At 48.6% G+C, this 23,530-nt stretch overlaps 2 protein-coding genes and 1 pseudogene across 9 annotated transcripts in view; 2 read left to right on the top strand and 1 right to left on the bottom strand.

The window, feature by feature from the left end:
- LOC139050390 (uncharacterized) overlaps positions 1-23,530 on the top strand; it is a 527,729-nt gene that overhangs the window by 158,772 nt on the left and 345,427 nt on the right. The window lies entirely within an intron of this gene.
- The window catches only part of LOC139050487 (uncharacterized), a 144,771-nt gene that overhangs the window by 94,153 nt on the left and 27,088 nt on the right, over positions 1-23,530 (bottom strand). For 2 of the 3 annotated variants that reach the window (XM_070526931.1, XM_070526929.1), the window contains exons 6-7: positions 12,553-12,684; positions 1,202-1,333 (exon numbers count right to left, since the gene is read on the bottom strand). In XM_070526931.1, the coding sequence (XP_070383032.1) occupies positions 1,202-1,333; positions 12,553-12,684 (264 nt within the window). The remainder of the gene's footprint in view (positions 1-1,201; positions 1,334-12,552; positions 12,685-23,530) is intronic. The other variant, XM_070526930.1, reaches the window with a different exon arrangement.
- On the top strand, positions 1,867-5,855 carry LOC139050804 (uncharacterized; annotated as a pseudogene).

The following is a 23,530-nucleotide window of genomic DNA, read 5'->3' on the forward strand; positions in this document are numbered from 1 at the left end:
AGGCAATCATCGTCAACATGGGGCCGTCCGGTCTTGTACGACACAGCGAAATCTCACTCGTGATAACGACCTAGTGCGAAAGCCGACTAGATGGATCACAAAAGTTAATGCGCCAGCAGATTGAGTGGTGGTCCGTGACAACTGTGAAGTGTCTGCCGTATAATTGCGAAGGAAGCCTTTGAACCACGATGAACGCAATATATTTGGAAGGCAAGATATTCGTCCCAAGGTCTCTTTGAGGGTTCAGCACGAGGTGGTTCAGGACCGCTTTGAAATGTAACACCCGCTTATGAAAACAAGAATTGTGTTTAGATAAGCGGTTCCTAAAGTGTACGAACAATCTGCGAGCGCTAATATGAAAATCGGAGGCAGCCGCTCCATCCCGAGTTGTCATACGCTTGTTCGGAACTTACACAAAGCAAAAAGAGTGTATTTAGCTGAAGCGAATGGTGGAAATACGAAATTTGTTGGAGCCGTGATATTTTAAGACTATTATGTTCCTAGGCCTTTCTTAGAGCATATGTTAAATTATAATACTATCTATCACCTAAACTTCACTACTATGAGTATTAAAAATTTTTAAAAATTGGATGTGCTTTAGTTTCGGTTAAACCTAGTGGAATAGCGATAGCTGAAGACCCCCGGCTGCGCTTAAGCTTCGCTTGTAGTTAGACATGTTGTTATTATACTGCGGCCTCAACTATGGCGGCAGCGACGCGAGATCTCTCCTTCTATATTCCCGGTTATCACCGCTGCGGTGCGCGGGGTGTGACGTCATACAGAGGGCGCAGGGAGCGCCCAACAGCAGGAGCGGTGGCCGCGCGGCCACCGCGACGAGCCGAATCGCTGGAGGATCAAGGGCCGTAGTGTGACGTCACAGTGCGGCCACGGCTCAAAGTGCGGCGACGACGAAGAGGCCAAATCCTGGCGTAATATAGCTATCGCTACAAAAGGGAAAACGTCCTGAGACTGACCTTACTGTTGAAGCCAATGAGCAGTGTGCTTAGGTCTTCAAAGGGTGACATGGTCATTTTCATAACTGCACAAAATTCATCCCGAACTAGTCTAAACGCTTAAGACATTGACGTTTTTAAACTGCAGCCTCCCTTCAACCACTCTTGTTGAAAAAAAGGAAAGAAAGAGTGAAATTACCATGTAATCAAGCATTGTTAACACATTTCCACAACAAAAAGACACCTACCCATGGGTGGGGTAGAAGATGTCTGTTCTGGGGTGGCTGGCGTTGGGTGCTTTGCTGCGGAGGGACGCGGATTTGCGAGTGGACCGCTGTCGATGTCGGCATCCGTGCGCGCGACGGTGCTGCCACCACCAACTGCGGAGAAACAGGCCGCAATGGGTCGCATATTGCAATATAACAAACGTTCCGGCTCCATTTGCCCACTCTAGCCCCACGTGACTACGATGTTTGACATTTTTGCGGTTGGGTGGAGCAACGTCGTATGGTATTGCCGGAGATTAAATAGCTAAATAATCCCTGAAAATGAATGAAGGAAACGCTGTCAGAATTTCGGCCGTGAATTCGAGTTCGGCTTATCCAAAATGCGACATGTGCGGTATAGTCGAAGCCGCTCAGCTACCACTGGCACAGAAGGCTTTAAATACATGACGATAGCCTTTGGTATGGTTGCCATTACATCTAGCGCCTATCTCATTAGGACATTTTGATGAAATTATGGTATTTCACTTTTCAATGTCGAGGGGGTTTGTTATCTAGCATAGGGACATGCAGTTATAAAGGGCTTTGTTCTGTACGATATACGACGAGTTCCAGACGGGCACATGACGAAGTACTTCTAGGGAAATCGTTCTTAGTACGTAAAGTATGGACATGTGTATGCTCCAATCATGGCGTATGTTCAGATATAAGATATTGTGGCGAAAGTAGGTAGAACTACTCTCATAAAGTGTCGCTGGGTGTAGCCACCTTGCATATTCAAGGCAGCTAGCGTGGAATGTTTACTATGTGGGCAAAAACAGCACTGAGAAGATTGCGATTCTCCATAGAACATTGGGATTTATTTCACGTGAGTTGCTGTGCTCCAGCTGTAGGAGCACCCAAGTTAAAGTGACACTAAAGCGAAACAATAAATCAGTTTAAACTAATGAAGCATTGTTTGAGAACCCTGCAGGCAGTCACTTCAGAAAAATAGTTTGAATATTAGATAAAAAAATGAAGGTCCAAGTATCACTATTTGAATTTCGCTACAAAACCCCAGTGCCTGTACGTCTGCGTGATATCAGGGATTCCAAATTTTGTTTTCGCATTTGGGCCGCGTGTCTGAGGGAAGGTTTAGAATTTATTATTTGGTTCCATTAAAACAAAATTTAGTCAATCTGTACCGCTATATATATTTAGTAGGCCCTAGAAAACGCCATAAAAATCCAAAACGTCACAGCCCCCTGGTGTGGGAACTCAAGTAGATGTCGCCACCCGTATTTCGTTCTTGCGCTTTTCTGGCTTAACAAATGCCTTATCATTGTAAGAGTGGCGTTTTTGGTATTGTAGACCGGTAATTTGCTAATGAAGAACAAATCATTTTACCCTTTAGAGTCCCTTAAAATCTTGTCACGTTATAGTGCATGTAGCTCTAATTACAGCTGCAGGTTTCCCCAATTCAAGATCTTGTGCCGGTCCAAGACATTTCAGTATACGCTAAAGCGAAGCTGGCGTAAAGCGGGTATTCAGTTCCCGCAAACAGTTTATGCTCGGCAACGTAATTTGAAGCATAGATATTATTTACCTGCTCGTGAAATTTGTGATACGGCGAAGCACCCACCAACATGGCTCACGTTATCCTCACGACTGCGGATTCCACTTTATCCGGCGTGGCGTGGTAAAGAGAATCACAAGAGGAAAATATCATCTTATACTACGTTAGTGTGCATTATTCTTATGACTATTGCAGTTCAAACGGATCTTTGAAATTTGTAGTTATTGCTCGAATTTTTTCTAGAACGCGCTCTCCAGTAGCCTCGCCAGGAGAGTGCCAGAAGAACTAAGCAGGAAGCTGAGGTATTGCCATTAAATTCTTACATATTCCTTTACCCAAATATTGTAGACTACAGGTTTACCACATGTAGGTGTTTAGCATACGCAGTGCCTATTCTGTGGACCAGACCACAGGCTAAACTCTCACTTTACTCTGTGGACCAGACCACAAAATACACATCAGCTTTATTTTGTTGGGTAGTGGGGTAGTTCCCCCTGTCGGTCGGGTGCGCTAGCGAACATTGAACGATTGAGATGTGCGCTGTCTAGTACCTGCTTCGGAAGTCTGCACGTCGTTGTGTGTGCGTTGTATGCCATGAAAGCGGGACGAAAGTTCTCCTCGTTTAAGGAACTCCGATCGGCAATAGCCGACTATGAGCGCACGGTTTACGCCGAATTTTGGATTAGTAAGTCGCGAACCGTTCATGCTGCAAGAAAGAAAGGCATCACACGCCCCATTGACGAGAACCTGACCTACTACAGTTTGACGTACAGCTGTAAGCACGGCAGAAGAACGCACAAATCCGAGTCAACGGGTGTTCTTCCTAAACAAACGTAAGTTATTGACTCCTCCGCATGTTTAAGTCACTTTATTGACGTCTTACAAATCGTGAAATAATGGCGTTGGGGGGGTATAGCTTAGTGCAGGAATGGCGTACACCACGTGGAAAGCCGTGAATCCATGTGGCAGGAGGAATGTAACTTCACTGCTCCTATGTATCTATTTTATGCAGGACATACAAAATCAAATGCCCGGCCCACATTTCCTTCCTTGCCACCAAAGATGGGAAATGCTTGGAAGTAATTGAAGTTGTTGACCAACACACTCACACGTTGAGTGAGGTATGTCTAATACACTGCCATTCAATCAACAAATTAGTTTCCCTTTATCCTATAACTGTACTTTAATTGAAAACTACAAATACTACCCGCTATGCTTTCCTTGATATCTGTTGGCTTCATATGGTTGCGTCTAACAAGAACGCTGAGGCCCTCGGTCAATTCTTTCAAACAAAAAATGTTAATACATGCAGCAGTAGATGAGCTCCTGAATTCGTTCTTCTTCCTTGCAGAAATGTTTCCAGCACCTGCCACGCCAAAGAAGACTCAATGAAGAGGAAACAGGAGAAGCGAAGAAACTTCTTGCACTCAAAGCTAATAAGAAATGCATACAAGGGCACTTCTTCAATGGTGGGAAGAGAATACTCCTGCGTGACCTTCACAATTTAACGACAAAGATGCAGGCGGAGAAAGTGAAAGGCTCAACGCTTGACTTCATTGCCTCCCGTGTGCAGGAATCTGGCGGCACTATGGAAATGCTTGTGGATAGTGATGATGTGCTGATTGCCCTTTTCTACCCAGATAGTGACATGAAAAAGGCATATGAGAACTTTCCAGAGATTGTTTTTGTTGAAGCCATTCACAAGAGTAATGATAAACGGATGCCATTGTATGTTGTCCTTGTGGAGGATTCCAATGGTGAGAGTGAAATAGTGGCATTGATATTGTGTGCAGGTGAGGACGAGGCAACATTACAAGCATTGTTTTCAAGGTTTAATGTGAACAACAAGTCAACCACGGACACTAAAGTTATTATGACTAACAAAGATTTTGTAGAAAGAAAGACCTTGAAGAATGTGTTTCCCTGTGCAGTCAGCACTATATGCTCATTTCATGTCCTGCGAACATTTAAAAGGGAGTTGACCATAGAGAAGATGGCTGTCACTAGTCAGATGAGGATGCACATTCTGGAATTATTGCAGAAGTTGTGCTACTCTCAAACTGAAGAAGAATACCAAGAGACCTATAAATGCTTGCAGAACACTGGTTGTGCCAAGGTTCTTCAACATTTCGATAAAAATTGGCACCCGATACGCAATGAATGGGTGGAAGGTTTGAAACATCAAGCCACAACCTTTGGAAATTCCACAAATAATCGTGTTGAGGCCATCAATCAGAAGATAATGCAAGTTGTCAAGCGGTATGCGCCTCTCCACGAGATGTTTTCTGACCTGCTTACTCTTGTGAACAGTCTGCGTCTTGAACGGGATCAGAGAGCAATGGAAGCCTTGCTGAAGGCCCCAGTGGTGAGAAATTTAACAAATTGTGAAGAAGAATACTGCAACATCTTGACACCATATGCATTTGCTATAGTTTCCAAGGAACTGAAAAAGGCAAATGAAATAGATTCCTTAGAACAGTATGCTCACCTTGAAGTGTCTGAGGAAAGCTGCTCATGTAGTCTGTCCAAAGCAATGCGCCTACCATGTAGACACACATTCTTTTACCGTAAGGAGCTTGGTCTACCAATGTTCTTCGACAACTCAACACCAAGAAGATGGACAAGAAGCTTTTATAGTCAGTCTTGTCGACTCTTTGCCAGAGATCCAACTGTTGCAGGCCACGCTAACGTGGTCTCTGATATAGCTACAAGAAAGGTAATGTCAGAGTGTCAGAAGCATAGACAAGCTATGACAATTCTCCTAAATATTGCGACACTTGTTGCGGAACTGCCAATGCGAAAGTATCAACAAACAGTAGAACTGTTGAAGGCATTGAAGACAAGCATTGAAGAAAGAAAAGAGGTGTGCCTTGTTGAAATAGCAGCACATGACGGTTCAGACGACGTCATGCAAGTCATAGACAGTACAAGTGAGTGTTTTGTTTCTTGCATTTATGCCTCAGCACTAGTTTCATATTTTATGCGGTGACACGCATTGCACCTGTGAAAATCAACTGTACATTTTTATGGCAGGCCAGCCCATGGACATGCCAGCATCCAGCAAAGGAGCAAAAGCGTCCGTGTCACTACCCACTCTGGAAGGAGCGCCTGCAGCAACATTAGAGCAAGAATGCAGTGCAAGTGGTAAGCTGCATTGCATTTGCTTTAAGTGATGCATTTCCATGGTTTTTCTGAAGAGATGCCAGTTCTGTCTTATCTTGCACTTAATTTTTTTAAAATTTATTAGTTTATACTCTCAGGACCCAGAGGGCATTACAGAGGGGGTGGATACAATGTAAATACAAAGCTATAATGTGGATTCAAAGGAAAATACATTTTGTTTGTGAAACACATACTGTTCCCGCGTCTAGCGTTCCCGCGTCTGCGCCTGATGAGATCTGGCGTCTGAAATTGTCGCTTGCACTCCTTGGCGGCGGTAAGGTGGTCGCCACCACACAACTTGCATTTGAGTTCGCACCTATGCTAGGCGCAGGGGTTTTCTCCTCCGCATCCTCTGTAGATGGCGTCGTTGGGCGAAGGGCACACCTCGGAGCAGTGCCCGAGTCTGTCGCAGCTGTAACGCACGTCCATTTGCTTGCGAAATAAAGTGCACCTTACGACAGTGCCGCCATAGGAGACAAAATTCGGCACCCGGTACCCCTCGAAAAGGACCACTACGCTGCCGGTGTTCTTGATTCTTTTGGGACCCAGCGCCGTGGGATTTCATGGGCTGACGAGTTTTTGTCGATCGCCGCGGGCCCGTCGGTAAGGAAGACGCCTCGGATGACGCCCTTGCACGTGTAGGGGGGGATGGCCTCGAGAGCACTCACCTCGAAACGTTGACCGACGACGGAGATGCCCTTGATGCCGAAGCAGCGTGCAGCGTTGTCCCTGTTTGTGTGCTGATTACCATCATGCTTCGTTGAAAGTTGGAAAACATCATGTCGGTGTCTCTCGACACCGAATCGAGCCCGGTAGCCATATGGCGTCGGCGACTGCGGTAGGTCCACACATGCACAGGCCTCCTCTGGGCCGCACGACGATCCTTGATTATTCCTTGGGCATCGGAGGGATCCTGGCCCCTCGAATGATCTTGCTTTTAATGCCCGCGCGGTCAAAGAACACAGTAGCAATACTGTGAAAGGCAAAGCTAGCTTTTATTGGGCAAACGGTGCGCACAAAACAGGCTACACTTAAAGCACAACGAGAGTGGCGAACACAGTCGGCGATCGTCGAAACTCTCCTCAACGGGTCATGCGCGTCGGCTTTTATACATCAATCGTCAAATGTTCCAGACTAATCGCTGGGACCCACATGTCTTCCACAAAGTTCTACATTATTCGCGTCGCGCAGGCATGCAATCAGTTTTCACAAGGTTCGGTCACAGACAGCGAATGGAACCATCGATAATATTCCAGAAACTTCCGATACATGCAGGTGCATCCTGCGCCTTGCGATAGCATTTGTTAGCTGGTGAGACGTGTTGCCCGATAAAAGCAAGTACACGTCTCAATACCCCCCTTTTAAAAAGCATCCACCCGATGCTGCAAACAAACGAAAGTAATAAAGAAAAGCACTCGTAGCAAAGAAAACAACAAAATAAGGAAAATCGTCAGCGTGCGTAAAAGGGCTTCAGACAAACTAGCTGGACCACTTCAGATCGTGCCCGGCGCCACTTTGACTATGAAATGCCGTCTGGCAAGACCTCATAGCCCAGTTCACCAACACGTCGGATAATTTTGTAGGTTCCGAAATAACGTCGCAATAGTTTCTCACTGAGTCCTCGTCGACGTATTGGGGTCCAAACCCAAACACGGTTAGCGAGCTGGTACTCGACGAAGCATCGTCGGAGGTTGTAGTGTCGGCACTCGGTACGCTCCTGGTTCTTGATACGTAGGTGGGCGAGCTGTCGACCTTCGGCATGCTGGAGATAAGCAGCGACGTCAAGATTCTCCTCCTCAGCGACGTGCGGCAGCATGTCGTCGAGCGTCGTCGTCTGGTTCGAGCCGTAAACCAGCTTAAACGGCGTGATCTGTGTTGTTTCTTGCCTTCTTACAAAGGCGTCTTCCTGTGCTTTTTCATTTGCTCGTGCTCAACTGACAGTTTCATTTGCTTGAAGCTTGTGTCATAATGCCTCGACAGCAATACACTGGTGACAGTAGGGTGCTGTTTGTCCGGTGCGTACTCAATATTTTTCTTGCTGTGGGCTTAACTAGAGAGGCGGTACTAGTTGAACATCGAACCAAGATTCGGCGGTGGTTGAGGCAAGCAACTCCGGCTCATCTCGGGACACCTATACTAAATAGTTGGGTGTACTTTAATCTACCGTCTCCTGCAAAACGGAGCCGCCGAAGTACACTGTACTCGAAGTTAAAAGTGCGTTCAGGAGTGGCGTACGCCATGCATTGGTGTGGGGTGCAAACATGGGAACGTCGCGCCAGCCCATACGATAGCACCGCTATCGCCAACATCCGTCGTTCACCCAGAAATGCGGTTATCAGTTACACTGGTTTTGCGTGGCTGACTTGGGCATCCAAGTTCGTGTGGTTTGTGATTTTTTTCTAGTTTCTGTAGTTTAGGTGACGCATTCGCTTACAGCAAAGGCTTGATTTTCACCAATATAATTTAGTTTAACGTCCAGACATCGGTTGTCGCCGGAATATTGTCATCCACGCTTAATAAGTACTAAAGTAATGAAGTCCCTTTATTCGCCTAATTCTTTGAATATTTGTTCAGTTGTCGCCGGAATATTGCCATCCGCGCCTAATAATGTACTAAAGTAATGAAGTCATTTTATTCGCTTATTATTTGCATATTTGTTCATCTAAATAACGAGTATGGTTACGTTTATTCAGGAACATTTGTTTATTGATTTACTCATGTATTGATTTTGAATGTATTGATTTCGAGACCTCGGCAGCCGCATCTCGGTGGGGGCAAACGAAAAAAACGTCACCGTCCCGTGCATTGAGCGCACGTGGAAGCTGACCTGTCACAATTTTTCCGGAGGATGCATGATAATCAACCGTGCCTCATATTCAAGTCATGGTTCTTGTGCTAAAACCACAGTAATTGTACATTCATTGTATATTTCACATAAAACAACTGCGTAATTATGACATATTCCTTTTATAATTAGGTATTGTTGCTATGCTGAATACCTTGTTCATCAAGAGACTTTAGATGTAAAGTAAGCAGTCAGATTACATAACGTTGATTTATTTTTTAAGTTGTGTTGGCGTAGAAACATCGTCATGTGTACTCTTTTTTTGTATGACACATAACGCGAAGAAATGAGAGCGCATATCCAGAGCAGTTGCTTTGCTGCAGCCTTACGATAAATGAGCAACGTTTATTACTTCTGCTGTTAACTTTTGTATAACTTTCGGTTTCACACTGCCAAACTTTATATAATGAGTGGACTTCTGCTTCTGAATATATATATATATATATATATATATATATATATATATATATATATATATATATATATATATATATATATATATGTGCGTGTATATAATCTTTTCTAACCCCCTCACGCGTTACTCCACCCGGAGGAAGCCTGTCAGGACATTGAACAAACTGAATAAATGAATCAGCAAACATTCACAAATGCAACGGGAACAACAAGCCATCGTTGCAGACCGTCCTAAAGGAAGCAAGCCGCTTTCATACATGATGATGACGATGATCGTTTACTTGCAGTCACATCGAAACGGGTCAGTGACAGTCACCTAGACTGCTTGACATAATCAGGTATACCATACAGGGTATTGATTCTAATGATTTCGTGTACATCTCCTTGATCTTTGTGCAGCACAGCTCTTTCGCCCCTGCTCCTTCGGCAAGCGTCGGCGTCGACAGCGGCGTAACACCAAACATAAAAAAGCGAACGCGGAGTGTAGTGGCGAGGAGGAAAGCGTAGTGCGACGATGGGAGCAGAGTAGCACGCGTCGTCTGGGAGGTCTGGGAAGATATTAAGGGATTTGGCTCTGTTATTGTTTTGCTCGGGTAATTAGAAAGTAAAACCTGGTTGTTTTCGTTGAAAACAACCTTGTTTTCAACGAAAATAAGAAGTTCTGATTATTGATGACGTTCTTCTCAAAACAATATGAAGGTGCACGTTAAACAACCAAGGTGGTCCAAATTTCTGGCGTCCCCTACTACGGCGTGCCTCATATTTAGGTCGTAGTTTTGGCACGTAAAAACCCATAATTCAACACAACATGCCAGAATAATAAGAGTTCATACCAAAACCAGTAATACATACGCACCGTTCTGGGCGAGTCATGCGGGTTTGCGCTGGGTGTATCGTTTTAGCCCGGCATTACTTCCGTCGGGGCAGAACGTCGTGCTTTGGTGAGTCGAGCTGTGGTATACTTCATCCTGATGACATGGTCGAGTATGGCAAAAAGGCCATCATAGTGCGCCACAAATTTGTGTTCACAGACCGCGTTTCTGTGTCGGGGTCGCCAACTAGACCAAAGAACTAGCTGTATAGACAACGCCGCAGTGGCAGCTGTTGTGTCGTGTGTATGATTTATCATGCGAAGCTAGCGTGCGTAGACGAGCAAGCCGACGAGCCTCGTCAGCACGACAGGGTGTCTCTGTTGTAGGAGGATCGCCAGTATAGTCGACACTGTGAGGGCGGTGTCTAGGGTGAAACGAGGCCGGGGCGCATACCGAAGAAAGAATGGGCTGTAGCAAGTGATCGGGTGCCTTACAGGATGGGAAGCGCACGTCCTAAAGGAAATAATTTCATTCTAATTCCTATGATTATATTCGACATAAGCATAAGCGTTCGGCTGGCACATTCTGTAAGCACATGTGTTAGGGAATGGTAGAGAATGGAATGTCAGAAGGTACGAGCTCACAAGAGTAGGAGCTCCTCCACATCTGAAGTGAACTGCTGTCAGTGCCCATGGTCGCTGACTAGCACTGGAGGCTGCCCTTGCCGGGGAATTATGAAGCGAAGGAAAAAAAGAGAGAGCGCAGCAGCAATGGCTTTCGTCTCGCAGTAACAAGTACTGCGGTCAACGCACGCCACTATCCAGTTTTCAACCGCGGTAGCTCGTGGAAAAGGCCAGCTTGCTCAGAAGGCGAATTGGAGGCAGCACAGGTTGGAGTTGACTAGCAGGATGTATGTTCGCGTGTTTATGACACTGTCACGTAGTGCTGCTGGCAACGTATTGTTGGCTTGTATGACGCATTTTCGCCAATAAGAGCGTTCTCGAGCCCAGTACAGAGACCGTGCTGGTCCCAGGAGGCTTGAGGTGGGGTCATCGCGCATGATAAGTACAGCAAAAGAGCGAAGGCTCTCCGGACCCTCCAATCTTATGGATGCATCAGTTGTAGTGCAGTTCTTTTTGTAGATTAAACCATCGCGGACGCGAAACGAACGTGCAAAAGCAGAATATCGCGTTGCGGGAAACCATGGCTGAAACTTGGGTACTTCAGCTTCTGAACCTTGAACGCATCGCTGTCGGGAAAGCAAAGCAGGTGCCAGGGAAGCAAGATAGTGTTCAAACGTAGTCAGCGTCCCAGTTCATGGAATCAATGAACATACTTGAAAGGCAATCATCGTCAACATGGGGCCGTCCGGTCTTGTACGACACAGCGAAATCTCACTCGTGATAACGACCTAGTGCGAAAGCCGACTAGATGGATCACAAAAGTTAATGCGCCAGCAGATTGAGTGGTGGTCCGTGACAACTGTGAAGTGTCTGCCGTATAATTGCGAAGGAAGCCTTTGAACCACGATGAACGCAATATATTTGGAAGGCAAGATATTCGTCCCAAGGTCTCTTTGAGGGTTCAGCACGAGGTGGTTCAGGACCGCTTTGAAATGTAACACCCGCTAATGAAAACAAGAATTGTGTTTAGATAAGCGGTCCCTAAAGTGTACGAACAATCTGCGAGCGCTAATATGAAAATTGGAGGCAGCCGTTCCATCCCGAGTTGTCATATGCTTGTTCGGAACTCACACCAAGCAAAAAGAGTGTATTTAGCTGAAGCGAATGCTTCATTGTGATATTTTAGGACTAATATGATATTGACCGTGATATTTTAGGACTATTATGTGCCTAGGCCTTTCTTAGAGCATATGTTAAATTATAATACACTCTATCACCTAAACTTCACTACTATGAGTATTAAAAAATTAAAAAAAAATTGTATGTGCTTTATTGTTGGTTAAACCTAGTGGAATAGCGATAGCTGAAGACCCCCGGCTGCGCTTAAGCTTCGCTTGCAGTTAGACATGTTGTTATTAAACTTAGTGCTGGGCTACTTCTCACCATCCATACTGCGGCCTCAACTATGGCGGCAACGACGCGAGATCTCTCCTTCTATATTCCCGGTTATCGCCGCTGTGGTGCGCGGGGTGTGACGTCACACAGAGGGCGCAGGGAGCGCGCAACAGCAGGAGCGGTGGCCGCGCGGCCACCGCGACGAGCCGAATCGCTGGAGGATCAAGGGCCGTAGTGTGACGTCACAGTGCGGCCACGGCTCAAAGTGCGGCGACGACGAAGAGGCCAAATCCTGGCGTAATATAGCTATCGCTACAAAAGGGAAAACGTCCTGAGACTGACCTTACTGTTGAAGCCAATGAGCAGTGTGCTTAGGTCTTCAAAGGGTGACATGGTCATTTTCATAACTGCACAAAATTCATCCCGAACTAGTCTAAACGCTTAAGACATGGACGTTTTTAAACTGCAGCCTCCCTTCAACCACTCTTGTTGAAAAAAAGGAAAGAAAGAGTGAAATTACCATGTAATCAAGCATTGTTAACACATTTCGACAACAAAAAGACACCTACCCGTGGGTGGGGTAGAAGATGTCTGTTCTGGGGTGGCTGGCGTTGGGTGCTTTGCTGCGGAGGGACGCGGATTTGCGAGTGGACCGCTGTCGATGTCGGCATCCGTGCGCGCGACGGTGCTGCCACCACCAACTGCGGAGAAACAGGCCGCAATGGGTCGCATATTGCAATATAACAAACGTTCCGGCTCCATTTGCCCACTCTAGCCCCACGTGACTACGATGTTTGACATTTTTGCGGTTGGGTCGAGCAACGACGTATGGTTTTGCCTGAGATTAAATAGCTAAATAATCCCTGAAAATGAATGAAGGAAACGCTGTCAGAATTTAGGCCGTGAATTCGAGTTCGGCTTATCCAAAAAGCGACATGTGCGGTATAGTCGAAGCCGCTCAGCTACCACTGGCACAGAAGGCTTTAAATACATGACGATAGCCTTTGGTATGGTTGCCATTACATCTAGCGCCTATCTCATTAGGACATTTTGATGAAATTATGGTATTTCACTTTTCAATGTCGACGGGGTTTGTTATCTAGCATAGGGACATGCAGTTATAAAGGGCTTTGTTCTGTACAATATACGACGAGTTCCAGACGGGCACATGACGAAGTACTTCTAGAGAAATCGTTCTTAGTACGTAAAGTATGGACTCGTGTATGCTCCAATCATGGCGTATGTTCAGATATAAGATATTGTGGCGAAAGTAGGTAGAACTACTCTCATAAAGTGTCGCTGGGTGTAGCCACCTTGCATATTCAAGGCAGCTGGCGTGGAATGTTTACTATGTGGGCAAAAACAGCACTGAGAAGATTGCGATTCTCCATAGAACATTGGGATTTATTTCATGTGAGTTGCTGTGCTCCAGCTGTAGGAGCACCCAAGTTAAAGTGACACTAAAGCGAAACAATAAATCAGTTTAAACTAATGAAGCATTGTTTGAGAACCCTGCAGGCAGTCACTTCAGAATAATAGTTTGAATATTAGATAAAAAAATGAAGGTCCAAGTATCACTATTTGAATTTCGCTACAAAACCCCAGTGCCTGTACGTCTGCGTGATATCAGGGATTCCAAATTTTGTTTTCGCATTTGGGCCGCGTGTCTGAGGGAAGGTTTAGCATTTATTATTTGGTTCCTTTAAAACAAAATTTAGTCAATCTGTACCGCTATATATATTTAGTAGGCCCTAGAAGACGCCATAAAAATCCAAAACGTCACAGCCTCCTGGTGTGGGAACTCAAGTAGATGTCGCCACCCGTATTTCGTTCTTGCGCTTTTCTGGCTTAACAAATGCCTTATCATTGTAAGAGTGGCGTTTTTGGTGTTCTAGAACGGTGATTTACTGATGAAGAACAAATCACTTTACCCTTTAGAGTCCCTTTAAGTCTTGTCACGTTATAGCGCATGTAGCTCTAATTACAGGTGCAGGTTTCCCCAATTCAAGATCTTGTGCCGGTCCAAGACATTTAAGTATACGCTAAAGCGAAGCTGGCGTAAAGCGGGTATTCAGTTCCCGCAAACAGTTTATGCTCGGCAACGTGATTTGAAGCATAGATATTATTTACCTGCTCGTGAAATTTGTGATATGGCGAAGCCCCCACCAACATGGCTCACGTTATCCTCACGACTGCGGATTCCACTTTATCCGGCGTGGCGTGGTAAAGAGAATCACAAGACGAAAATATCTTATACTACGTTAGTGTGCATTAATCTTATGACTATTACAGTTCAAACGGATCTTTGAAATTTGTAGTTATTGCTCGAATTTTTTCTAGAACGCGCTCTCCAGTAGCCTCGCCAGGAGAGTGCCAGAAGAAATATGCAGGAAGCTGAGGTATTGCCATTAAATTCTTACATATTCCTTTACCCAAATATTGTAGACTACAGGTTTACCACATGTAGGTGTTTAGCATATGTAACTGTCATAGGTTTGCCCGGTCACTCGCGTTCCCTTATAGCCGGCATGAAATATTGTCTTGCTACGACCTTAACATCGGCGACTGCGTCTCACGTGCTTGAAAAAGGAACATACAATATGGTTGCCATTATATTGTGCCGGTAGGATGAAAGAAGAGAGATGAGGAATATCGGAGACGCTGGCTGCTTCGTGTCATTGGTGGTCAGCCATGTTAACTGCTCTGACTCATCCTGTATATAAATTGTAATTATAGTCTTTCTACACTCGCAACATCCCAGTAACATATTGGTGGAGGAGCGGTGTGCCGGCCCTCCCTTACAAACAGCATCATCGGGTTTTCGCGCAATTTGCCGCGCCTTGAGCAGGATTAACAGGATTTCCAGGATTAACTGTTTTGTGCGCGAGGATATGACTTTATTCCTTCTTTGCATCTAGTGCTATAAATAATCTCCGCTTCCTCCGACTTACGAGCATGTGCCTAACAATGGGTCGGAACAGAGGGAGCTACGATGACTAGTGAGTTGACTGTTGCAACAACCCTACAGTTCGATCTCTGCTTCACCGATGCGTGTTTATCACTTGGCACTTCAAAATATTGCTACGGAACACTACATGCGATCACGAAGGGACGAGCAGTGTGAAGACGACGATGACGAATAGAGGCTAGCCCTGGCTGTTGCATCTTGGCCAAGTGCGGTGTATTTCCTTGTAAATATATTTGTATACAGCTTTTCGGCTGCGTCTTCCTACGTAACATATCTGGTGGAGGTGGACGCTCCCTGTACTTCGTCACGGAGCTTCGCAGTAGACAATAAGTCTAGCCTTCGTTCATGGCTCCCGGCGACGATAACTAGACTCCGCCGGCTTCGGCACCTGCTTCCACTTCGACGACCTATATCACTCTCCCCTCTCCCCTTTATCCTGGCGTATTCTCAGGTAAATATGGGGAAGACGCCGAAGATTGGATAAGCCTGTTCGAACTCGTCAGCCGCAATAACCGGCGGGACCCTACTATCATGCTCGCCAACGTAGTCTTTTACCTCGGTGGCACAACTCGAGTTTGTTTTCGGACGCATGAAGATGAGCTCACTAGTTGGGATTTGCTTAAGCAAAAGCTCCGATACTTGTTCGGCAACCCCTACAGTCACCAACTTGCCGCGCAGAAGGCGTTTTCCGGTCGTGTGCAGACGTCAGCAGAGCCCTATGTCAGGTACATTCAGGACGTCTTGGCTCTGTGACACAAAGTTCACGCACACCTGACTGAGTCAGAACAAGTTTCTCTCGTCCTCAAAGGTATTGCCGATGAGGTCTTCAACTTGCTCGTTTTCAACAACGTGGCGGCGGTGGATACAGTTATAGAAGAGTGCCGCCACCTGCAACATGCTAAAAGCCGAAGTATTGACCTGCAGTTTGCCCGTCTGCCCAAAACCCCAGCGGAATCTTATTGTGCCGACCCTCCTCGTCCCATCAACACTGGCGATGTTACTAGAATTGTCCGGCGTCAGATCGAGGCCACCTATCCGGCTGCCTTCGGCTCAGGCCCCACCAACGCACCTGCAGTCAAGGTTTCCCTGATCGAGGCAGTTGTCCGCCAGGAGTTGAAAAAAAAATTACCGACGATTACGTTACTTCCTAATGCGAAATTTGAGCGCAGCAAATAAGCTGTTTCACCTTTTCGATAGATTGAGGCAAAGAAATCGAGCAACACATGTATGCGCTATCACAGAATTTTTTTTTATTTTTCACACGTATTCCTTTAACAAAGACTCCACTAACAGTTCTTGACAGTCATGAAGGAAGCTTTGTGGTCGGAGAAATAGACTGATATATGTTCGACTTGGTACACCAATGCTTGATTCTCAAAGACGAGATCTATACAAGTGCCTCGCGAGGTTGTCATAGCCGTGGGACGCGTTACGAGCGAGAGGAACGGGATGTTCTCCCGCATAAGTGTTAGGAAATTGCTGTTTGTCTTTATGTCAACATTAAAGTCCCCCACTACTAACATCGGTGTGGATCGATGGACGGTTAATGCGAGTTGCAGGAAGTGCACGACGTCTTTCGTGAGTGCGGTAGCGGACTCACGAAAGCGGTATCAGTCGGTCGCTGCTAGCGCTGGGGGGATGAAAGGGGGGCGGAGCTGGTTACGAGGCTGACGATAACGCCGACGACGACGCGAAACCCAGGAACGGAGGCCAAAGAGCCATTTGTGTAGCCAGCCCTCCTCCACAGTCTCTCCTCCTCCCTTCCATCATCCTCCCTCGCCCGGAGAGCCGACAGCGCGCATGCGCGGCGGCGGAGCAGATTCGTCGGCGAGCTGGTTACGAGGCCGACGACAACGCCGACGACGACGCCGACGACGACGCGAAACCCAGGAACGGACGCCAAAGAGCCATTTGTGTAGCCAACCCTCCTCCACAGTCTCTCCTCCTCCCTTCCATCATCCTCCCTCGCCCGGAGAGCCGACAGCGCGCATGCGCGGCGGCAGAGCAGCAGATTCGACAGCGAGCTGGTTACGAGGCCGACGACAACGCCGACAACGCGGACGACGACGACGACGCGAAACCCAGGAACGGACGCCAAAGAGCTGCGCTCTAAAACATGGGTCTTCACGCCATCTGCTTGGCCGATCGCCCTGATATCCACACGGCTTCTTCGATCCCGGCCCGTCCCGTATCTTATTGCCCACCACGTTTCTGTAACCCATCTGCATTGCACACTGCTGATGACAAGCCCTTTTGTTTTCACTGCCATCGAATCGGGCACATTACTCGGCACTATCACAGTCGCTGGAGTTCCCGAGACGCAACCCACGCACGACGTTCTTAGGAAGTGCCTCGCATGGGCTCAGCGATTTCTGCTCCTAGTTTTGGCACCTCGCCCGGGATATTCTCCACTTTCTGCTATCGAGCACACGGATGTGTAAGGACCTTCCTGACACCTCATCTGCCCGGACCCGCCGACCAACGTTTCACCAGTGCCTCATCTTTGAGCAGCCACGGTACCGCCGAGCTATCGCAAACCCTCGGCGCAACGCCAGCTCGCCCTTAGCGTGCAGCTGCACGTAGCGTCGCACCGGCCTCCGCTGCGTCGCGACTCGCTCCCGTTGTCTCGAAGCCGCCGATATGTAAAGTATAGTCGACGGTACACTAATCTCCCAACAATAATTATGACGACCCTCACTGGTCCCGAATGCTCCAAGCCCACCGAGCGGCCCATCCAAAGGAAGCAGTTTCAGCCACGAACGCCTACCTCAAATCCGCCATGGCACCTCGTTATCGCTGAATACTGCCTACGCCACCACGTCCCGCTGCCTCGACTCCCAGCGGAAGACTACTAGATCGTCTTCCGCCTTGGTCGTGGCCTCAAACTCCGCACAACCACTAATGGGGCCCTCCTTGCCTCACTCTGTTTTAGCGCCAGCGTTGAGTACGGCGACGCCCATGTCGAGGACCGCGTACGCATAAACCCGTACAACTCTTTCACCATCAGTACACCCTCGGAGCAGCGCACCCGGCAGTATGTGCGAACGTCTTAGTTGCGTCTCGCCACCCAGTTGTACCCACTTCGCGCTTACGTTGCCGCACCTGACAACGCCCTCTGCGGCATAATCTAGAGCGCCGTGCACAATCAAAAGCAAGAGGAGATAATCGAGGACCTGCAGGCTATGAATCATAGCAGCACTTACGCCGTCGCTGACGCAAGGCAGATGGATCACTCCCGGTCCACCCTGATCACCTTCGTCGGCACGAAGAACTCCCTCGCACCGTGCTGTTCAACTGCGGCCTGTTTATCTGTCACCCCTTCCGCCCCATGGCTGAAGCTTGTTTCAATTGTAGGAGCCATGGTCACCGCTCCGACGTATGTACCAAGCCCATGTGCGGACGTTGCCCACGCTGCGGAGCTGTGCACGTGGAGCGGGACCCCCTGACTTCACTCCTAAATGCATCTTGCGCAGCGGCACACATGTTACGGGGTTACACACACATTACGAGCAGGGGCTGCTCACGCGCCCCCACCTCCCCAACTCTTCCACTCACCAAACCTCACAACCCATCGCTCTCCAGACATCACCGCCACCACCTCCCGCCCCTATGTCCGCCTCCTCTTCGGCCGCGTCTTCTTGCGCCGCCTTCCCCTCCCGCAGCCCTCCACATAAGAGGCGCTCCTCTACCGAACCTGCCCCCACCCTGTAGATGGAGGCTGTCATCCGCCATACGGCCTCGTTCCTCGTGGCACATGAACGACGCATCATGGCCGCCATTACTGCTCTGCGTACGGACACGCAGAGCTGGGTGGCTCAAATTAAAAACCGCATGGCCGAAATTGAGGCCCGCCAGAGTTCCCTCGAGGCCGATCTTGCCCAGATGACCATTAATGTCTCATCCCTCCTCCCCTCATCCTTATCTCCCAAACACCCTGCACCAGCAGGTGCACCCCGGCCTCAAGATGGCCAGACAACCCCGCGCCTTAATTTCTGGCAGTGGAACTGCCACGGCTTCCGCGCAAGGCGGAACACCCTGCAGCTCCAACTCCAGAACATCCCTCCCTCCGACCTCCCCGCTGTCATCGCCCTACAAGAAACCTTCTCCGCAGTAAAACTACGTGACTACGCAGCTTTCCACCCTGCTTCCCCTTCACCTCCTAACGTTACCACGCTAGTTCATCGCGCCTACATGGCAATCGAGCATCCACTCGACGTTCCGAAGTGCACTCACCTCTTCTTGGAACTCCTTCCCCGGCGGCGGCAACATGCCAGCCTCTTTGTCTTCAATGTATACAGCCCTCCCCGCACACCTGCAGCTCCTCTCCTCCCCCTTCACCGCAACGTCATTTCACACGCGAGCCGGAACGCGCTCCTAATTCTTGGGAATTCCCACGTTCATCACGTAAGTTGGGGCTACCCCAAGAACTGCAGGAAGGTCCTGGCACTATGGATCTTCTTGCAGAACGAACAGTTGACCGTCCTTAACGATTTCTCGGAACCCACCCGCATCGTCTCCAGCGTACAACGGAACACTAATCCGGACATTTCCATCTGCAAAAATATCCCGCACGCCATGTGGACGAACACCTGGGTCTCTCACGGTAGCGACCACTATATCCTGTGCGTCTCTCCTTTCCCACCCTATCTTCCTCCCGCAAGTGTCTGGTGCAGGTGGTGGACTGTGTTCGCTTCCGCCAGTCGCGGCACGAAGCCTCCACCTCCATCTCAGACCTCTCTCAAGGGACCACTAGCTTGCTTCAGGATGTTTCCTCTGCCACTTCCACCGTCCCCACCCCTCCTCCCTCCTACACGGCTGATAGTCGCCTCCTGCACCTCTGGGAGGCGTATCAGTCCCTGCACAGCCACTGGCTTTCCCAGAAACACAACCGCTCGCTGTGCCTCCTTGCTCACTTGGCAATGGACATGGAGGAGCACTGCTCCTCTCTCACCAGGCAGCAGTGCGGCCAGACCTGCGAGCGCATGGCCGGTAACCTCGGGCTGAGGGATACGTGAGTTCTCCGACGTGCCCTCCTTGACCCGTCGCATTCCAAGGCCATGCACCGCAGGGACGTGACGCGCCTCCTGCACTCGTCTCTACTCTCTGATTCCGACTTTCTTCTTGCTCTTCGTGATCGCTATATCTGCACCAAGCCCCTTCTTCTCACCCTTCCTACGCCGGCAACCCTTATTCTGCGCTCGGCGCAGATATCACCCTGAGGTTCGTGCCGCGCTGCATAAGCTGCGCACCACCACCACACCAGGGGCCGACCAAATCTCTAACAAGGCCCTCCGTAATCTGGACACCCCATCCCTCGAGGCCATCCCTGACCTCTTTAACAAACATTGGCATGAAAGCACTCTGCCTTCCGAGTGGACCCACGCTAAGGTAACTTTCCATCTCCATACCTGGCAAACCAATAGACATCCAAAATCTCTGCCCTAGTTCCCTCACCTCATGTCTCGGTAAGCTCTTGGAGCAGGCTGTTCTCGACCGCTTGCAGAACTTTCTAGAAGAACACCACCTTTTCTCCGATTCGATGTTTGGCTTTCGACCTTCCCTTTCTACCCATGACGTGATGTTCCAGCTCTCCGAAGGAATTCTTGACTCTATTCACGCCAAGCGCACTCGTGCGGTCTTGGCAATCGACCTGACGAAGGCATTTGACACCGTCCTTCATTCCGCCATCCTAGATGCTCTTTCCACCCTTAACGTGAGTCCTCATATCCACGGTTATATCACGGTTTTTCTTGCCCGTGGCACCGCTGAGATTTCATTCGGCCCTCGGACCTCTCCAAATTTCACTCTTGGAAATCAGGGCCCCCCCAGGGTTCCATCCTCTCCCCCCTCTCTTCAACATGATTGTTTTCACCATGGTACGTGCTCTCGCTGCCATTCCCAACCTGTGACATACTTTCTACGCCGATGATATCACGCTCTGGGTAACCGCCGGAAATATTGGAGAGATGGAGGCCATCCTCCAGGCGGGTGCGGACGTGGTTGCCGGTCATGCTCGCGCACTCGGGCTGGCCTGCTCCCCGTCAAAGTCGGAGCTTCTGCACGTCTCGGCTCGAGGCACGCCCCCCACCTCTTCCCCCACCCTTAGCATTATTATTGACGCACACCCCGTCCCTTGTGTCTCCTGCCTACGCATGCTGGGCCTCCTTCTGCAATCCAGCGGCAGACACACGCCTAACTATCACCATCCACCAGACCGTCAGACGTATTCGACGTGTCGCTAACCGACATCGCGGCATGCGTGAGCACAACGTCCGTCGTCTTGTCCAGGCCTTCGTTCTCAGCCACTTTGTCTACTCCCTCCGCTATCTCTTTCTCTCTCGCGCCGAGGAAGAGAAGGTGAACTGTCTCATCCGCCAAGCCTACAAGTCACCCTTGCGCTTCCCACCTACACCCCCACATCTCGTCTACTGGCAATGGGCGTTCACAATACTCTTTCAGAGCTTGTGGAGGCCCATCGCATGGCACAACTCAACCGCCTTTAGCGCACCGCATCTGGTAGAGCCCTTCTCTCTTCCCTCCGCTTAAGAGGAAGCTTTAGCTCGGGCCCAACTCCGACGCGACCTATTCAAATACACGTAAAAACGCAAAAACGTTTCTCTGAGATAACCTCTGGACTGATTTTGATGAAATTTGTTGCATTTGAGAGAGTAACATAAATTCTAGTGACTGTTGGAAACAGAATTTTGATTTAGGGCTTGAATTTTGTTAGAAAGATTTTCAAAAATTCAGAAGTTTGAAAAAAATAGAAGCATGAGGTTTCCGAACTAATAGCTCTGCATCAAGAACAGATATCGCGGTTCTGTAAACGGGATCCATTAGATCGTTCAAAGCGGACAAATATTGTATGTCATTTTACATCTCACGTGAATTTGTTACATTGTTTACGAGGGTTCTGCAAAAGTTGTAATTGCATATTAATACATTTTTTGAGTTTCATGTGTAACATATACATTTTGTCCGCTTTAGATGTGCTATCAGATACAATTTCACAGAATTGCGATATTATTTTTTCCTATTGAGTTACACAGTTGTAAACTTGATAGTTTCGTTTTCTGAAAATTTGCAATTTTTGTCAATTTTTTATAAAAAATTGATGACCTAACTAAAAAATTCGAAACCAACAGTCACTAGATTTTAAGTTTTTCTTTTAAATGCAGCAAACTCAGTCGAATTTGGTGCAGTGGTTGCCGAGAAAAACGAATTCTACTTTCACATGTATTTAGATAGGAGCGCCCGAGCTAAAGCTTCCTCTTAAGACCTGTGTCCCGTGCCTGTGTAACCCACCCCTTACCGTCCTCTGTATCTTCCATGCTCACTGTCAACCCTCTTCCCAAGAACATGCACCCTGAGCATCACGCCGCGCGTCGCTCTGCCCGTGTCTCTACCCTCTGGCGCCAATACGGCACAAAGTCTAACTCTGTGTATGTCGATGTGGTGCCATACAATTCCCACTCCGCCTACGCCCTTGCCACCATTTCCCATACATTTTCTCTCCGAACTGTTGCCACTATACCTGCCCCCACTTCCACTGCCGCAGAAGAAGCAGCTATTGCACTCGCCATTGCCAATACCCAACCCCTTTTGAAATTCAGCGACTCCATAGCTGCAGCCCACAACTTTGCGAAAGGTCGCATTTCCTCCTCCACGCTCAGCATCCTTGAGCACTCCCCTCCCCTTCCTCGTCGTATCCAACTCCTCTGGGTTCCGGCTCACGCGGGGCACCCTGGCAACGAGGCGACAAATTCCATCGCTCGCGAGATTACAGAGCGAGCTGGCCCCCTACACTCCGGAATGGACGCGCGTGACTCCGTACTCACCTTCCATGACATCACCCTTCATTACCGCAGCTCTCGCCTATCCCTCCCCCCCCCCCCCTCACAAATCCCTGTCTAAGCTCCAAGAGAGCAGGTGGCGCATTTACAGGCCCGCACTTTCCTCTCTCCTGCCCGACTTGCCCTTATTCACCCCGGTGCTTTCTCACCTGAATGCACGCTCTGCAGACACCCACGAGCAGATTATGCTCATATTCTGTATTCATGCCCTAAACACTCACCCCTGCATGCATCTAGTCCGCAGCTGTGGGAGGCTGGTTTGGCCAGCTCTGAGTCGGATGTCCAGCTACGGCTAACGATCTGGGCAGCGGAAGTCACCACCAGGCATGATCTGGAGATAGAGGCCATGACTGCCAGACTGCAGGCCGCCCACGGAATGGTGGCATATTATTTTCCTTTTTTTGCCTTCACTAAATAAAGTATGTATCACCACCACCTGGAGCTCCCTGACCCGGTCTACTTCTACTGCCTACTCTCGCACCCCAGGTCGCCCTTCTCATCCTTATGCCTGACGCTCAGATAATTCCGCCACTGATTTTCCTGCGCCGAAGCGCCCCTATTCTCGTTAGCTTTCGCCCCAAAGACGACAATATCGTTGTCCCCGGCATCGTCGCTCCTATTTGCCAACGCCCTTCGGACGCCATTCCCAGCCGGAAAACTAGACGATGCAGTGCCTCGAGGTGACGTTGCATTGTTCCCTACGCCACCAAAACCTGTGCTTACGTT

Source organism: Dermacentor albipictus, chromosome 10, assembly GCF_038994185.2.
Source record: "Dermacentor albipictus isolate Rhodes 1998 colony chromosome 10, USDA_Dalb.pri_finalv2, whole genome shotgun sequence".
Taxonomy (NCBI): domain Eukaryota; kingdom Metazoa; phylum Arthropoda; class Arachnida; order Ixodida; family Ixodidae; genus Dermacentor; species Dermacentor albipictus.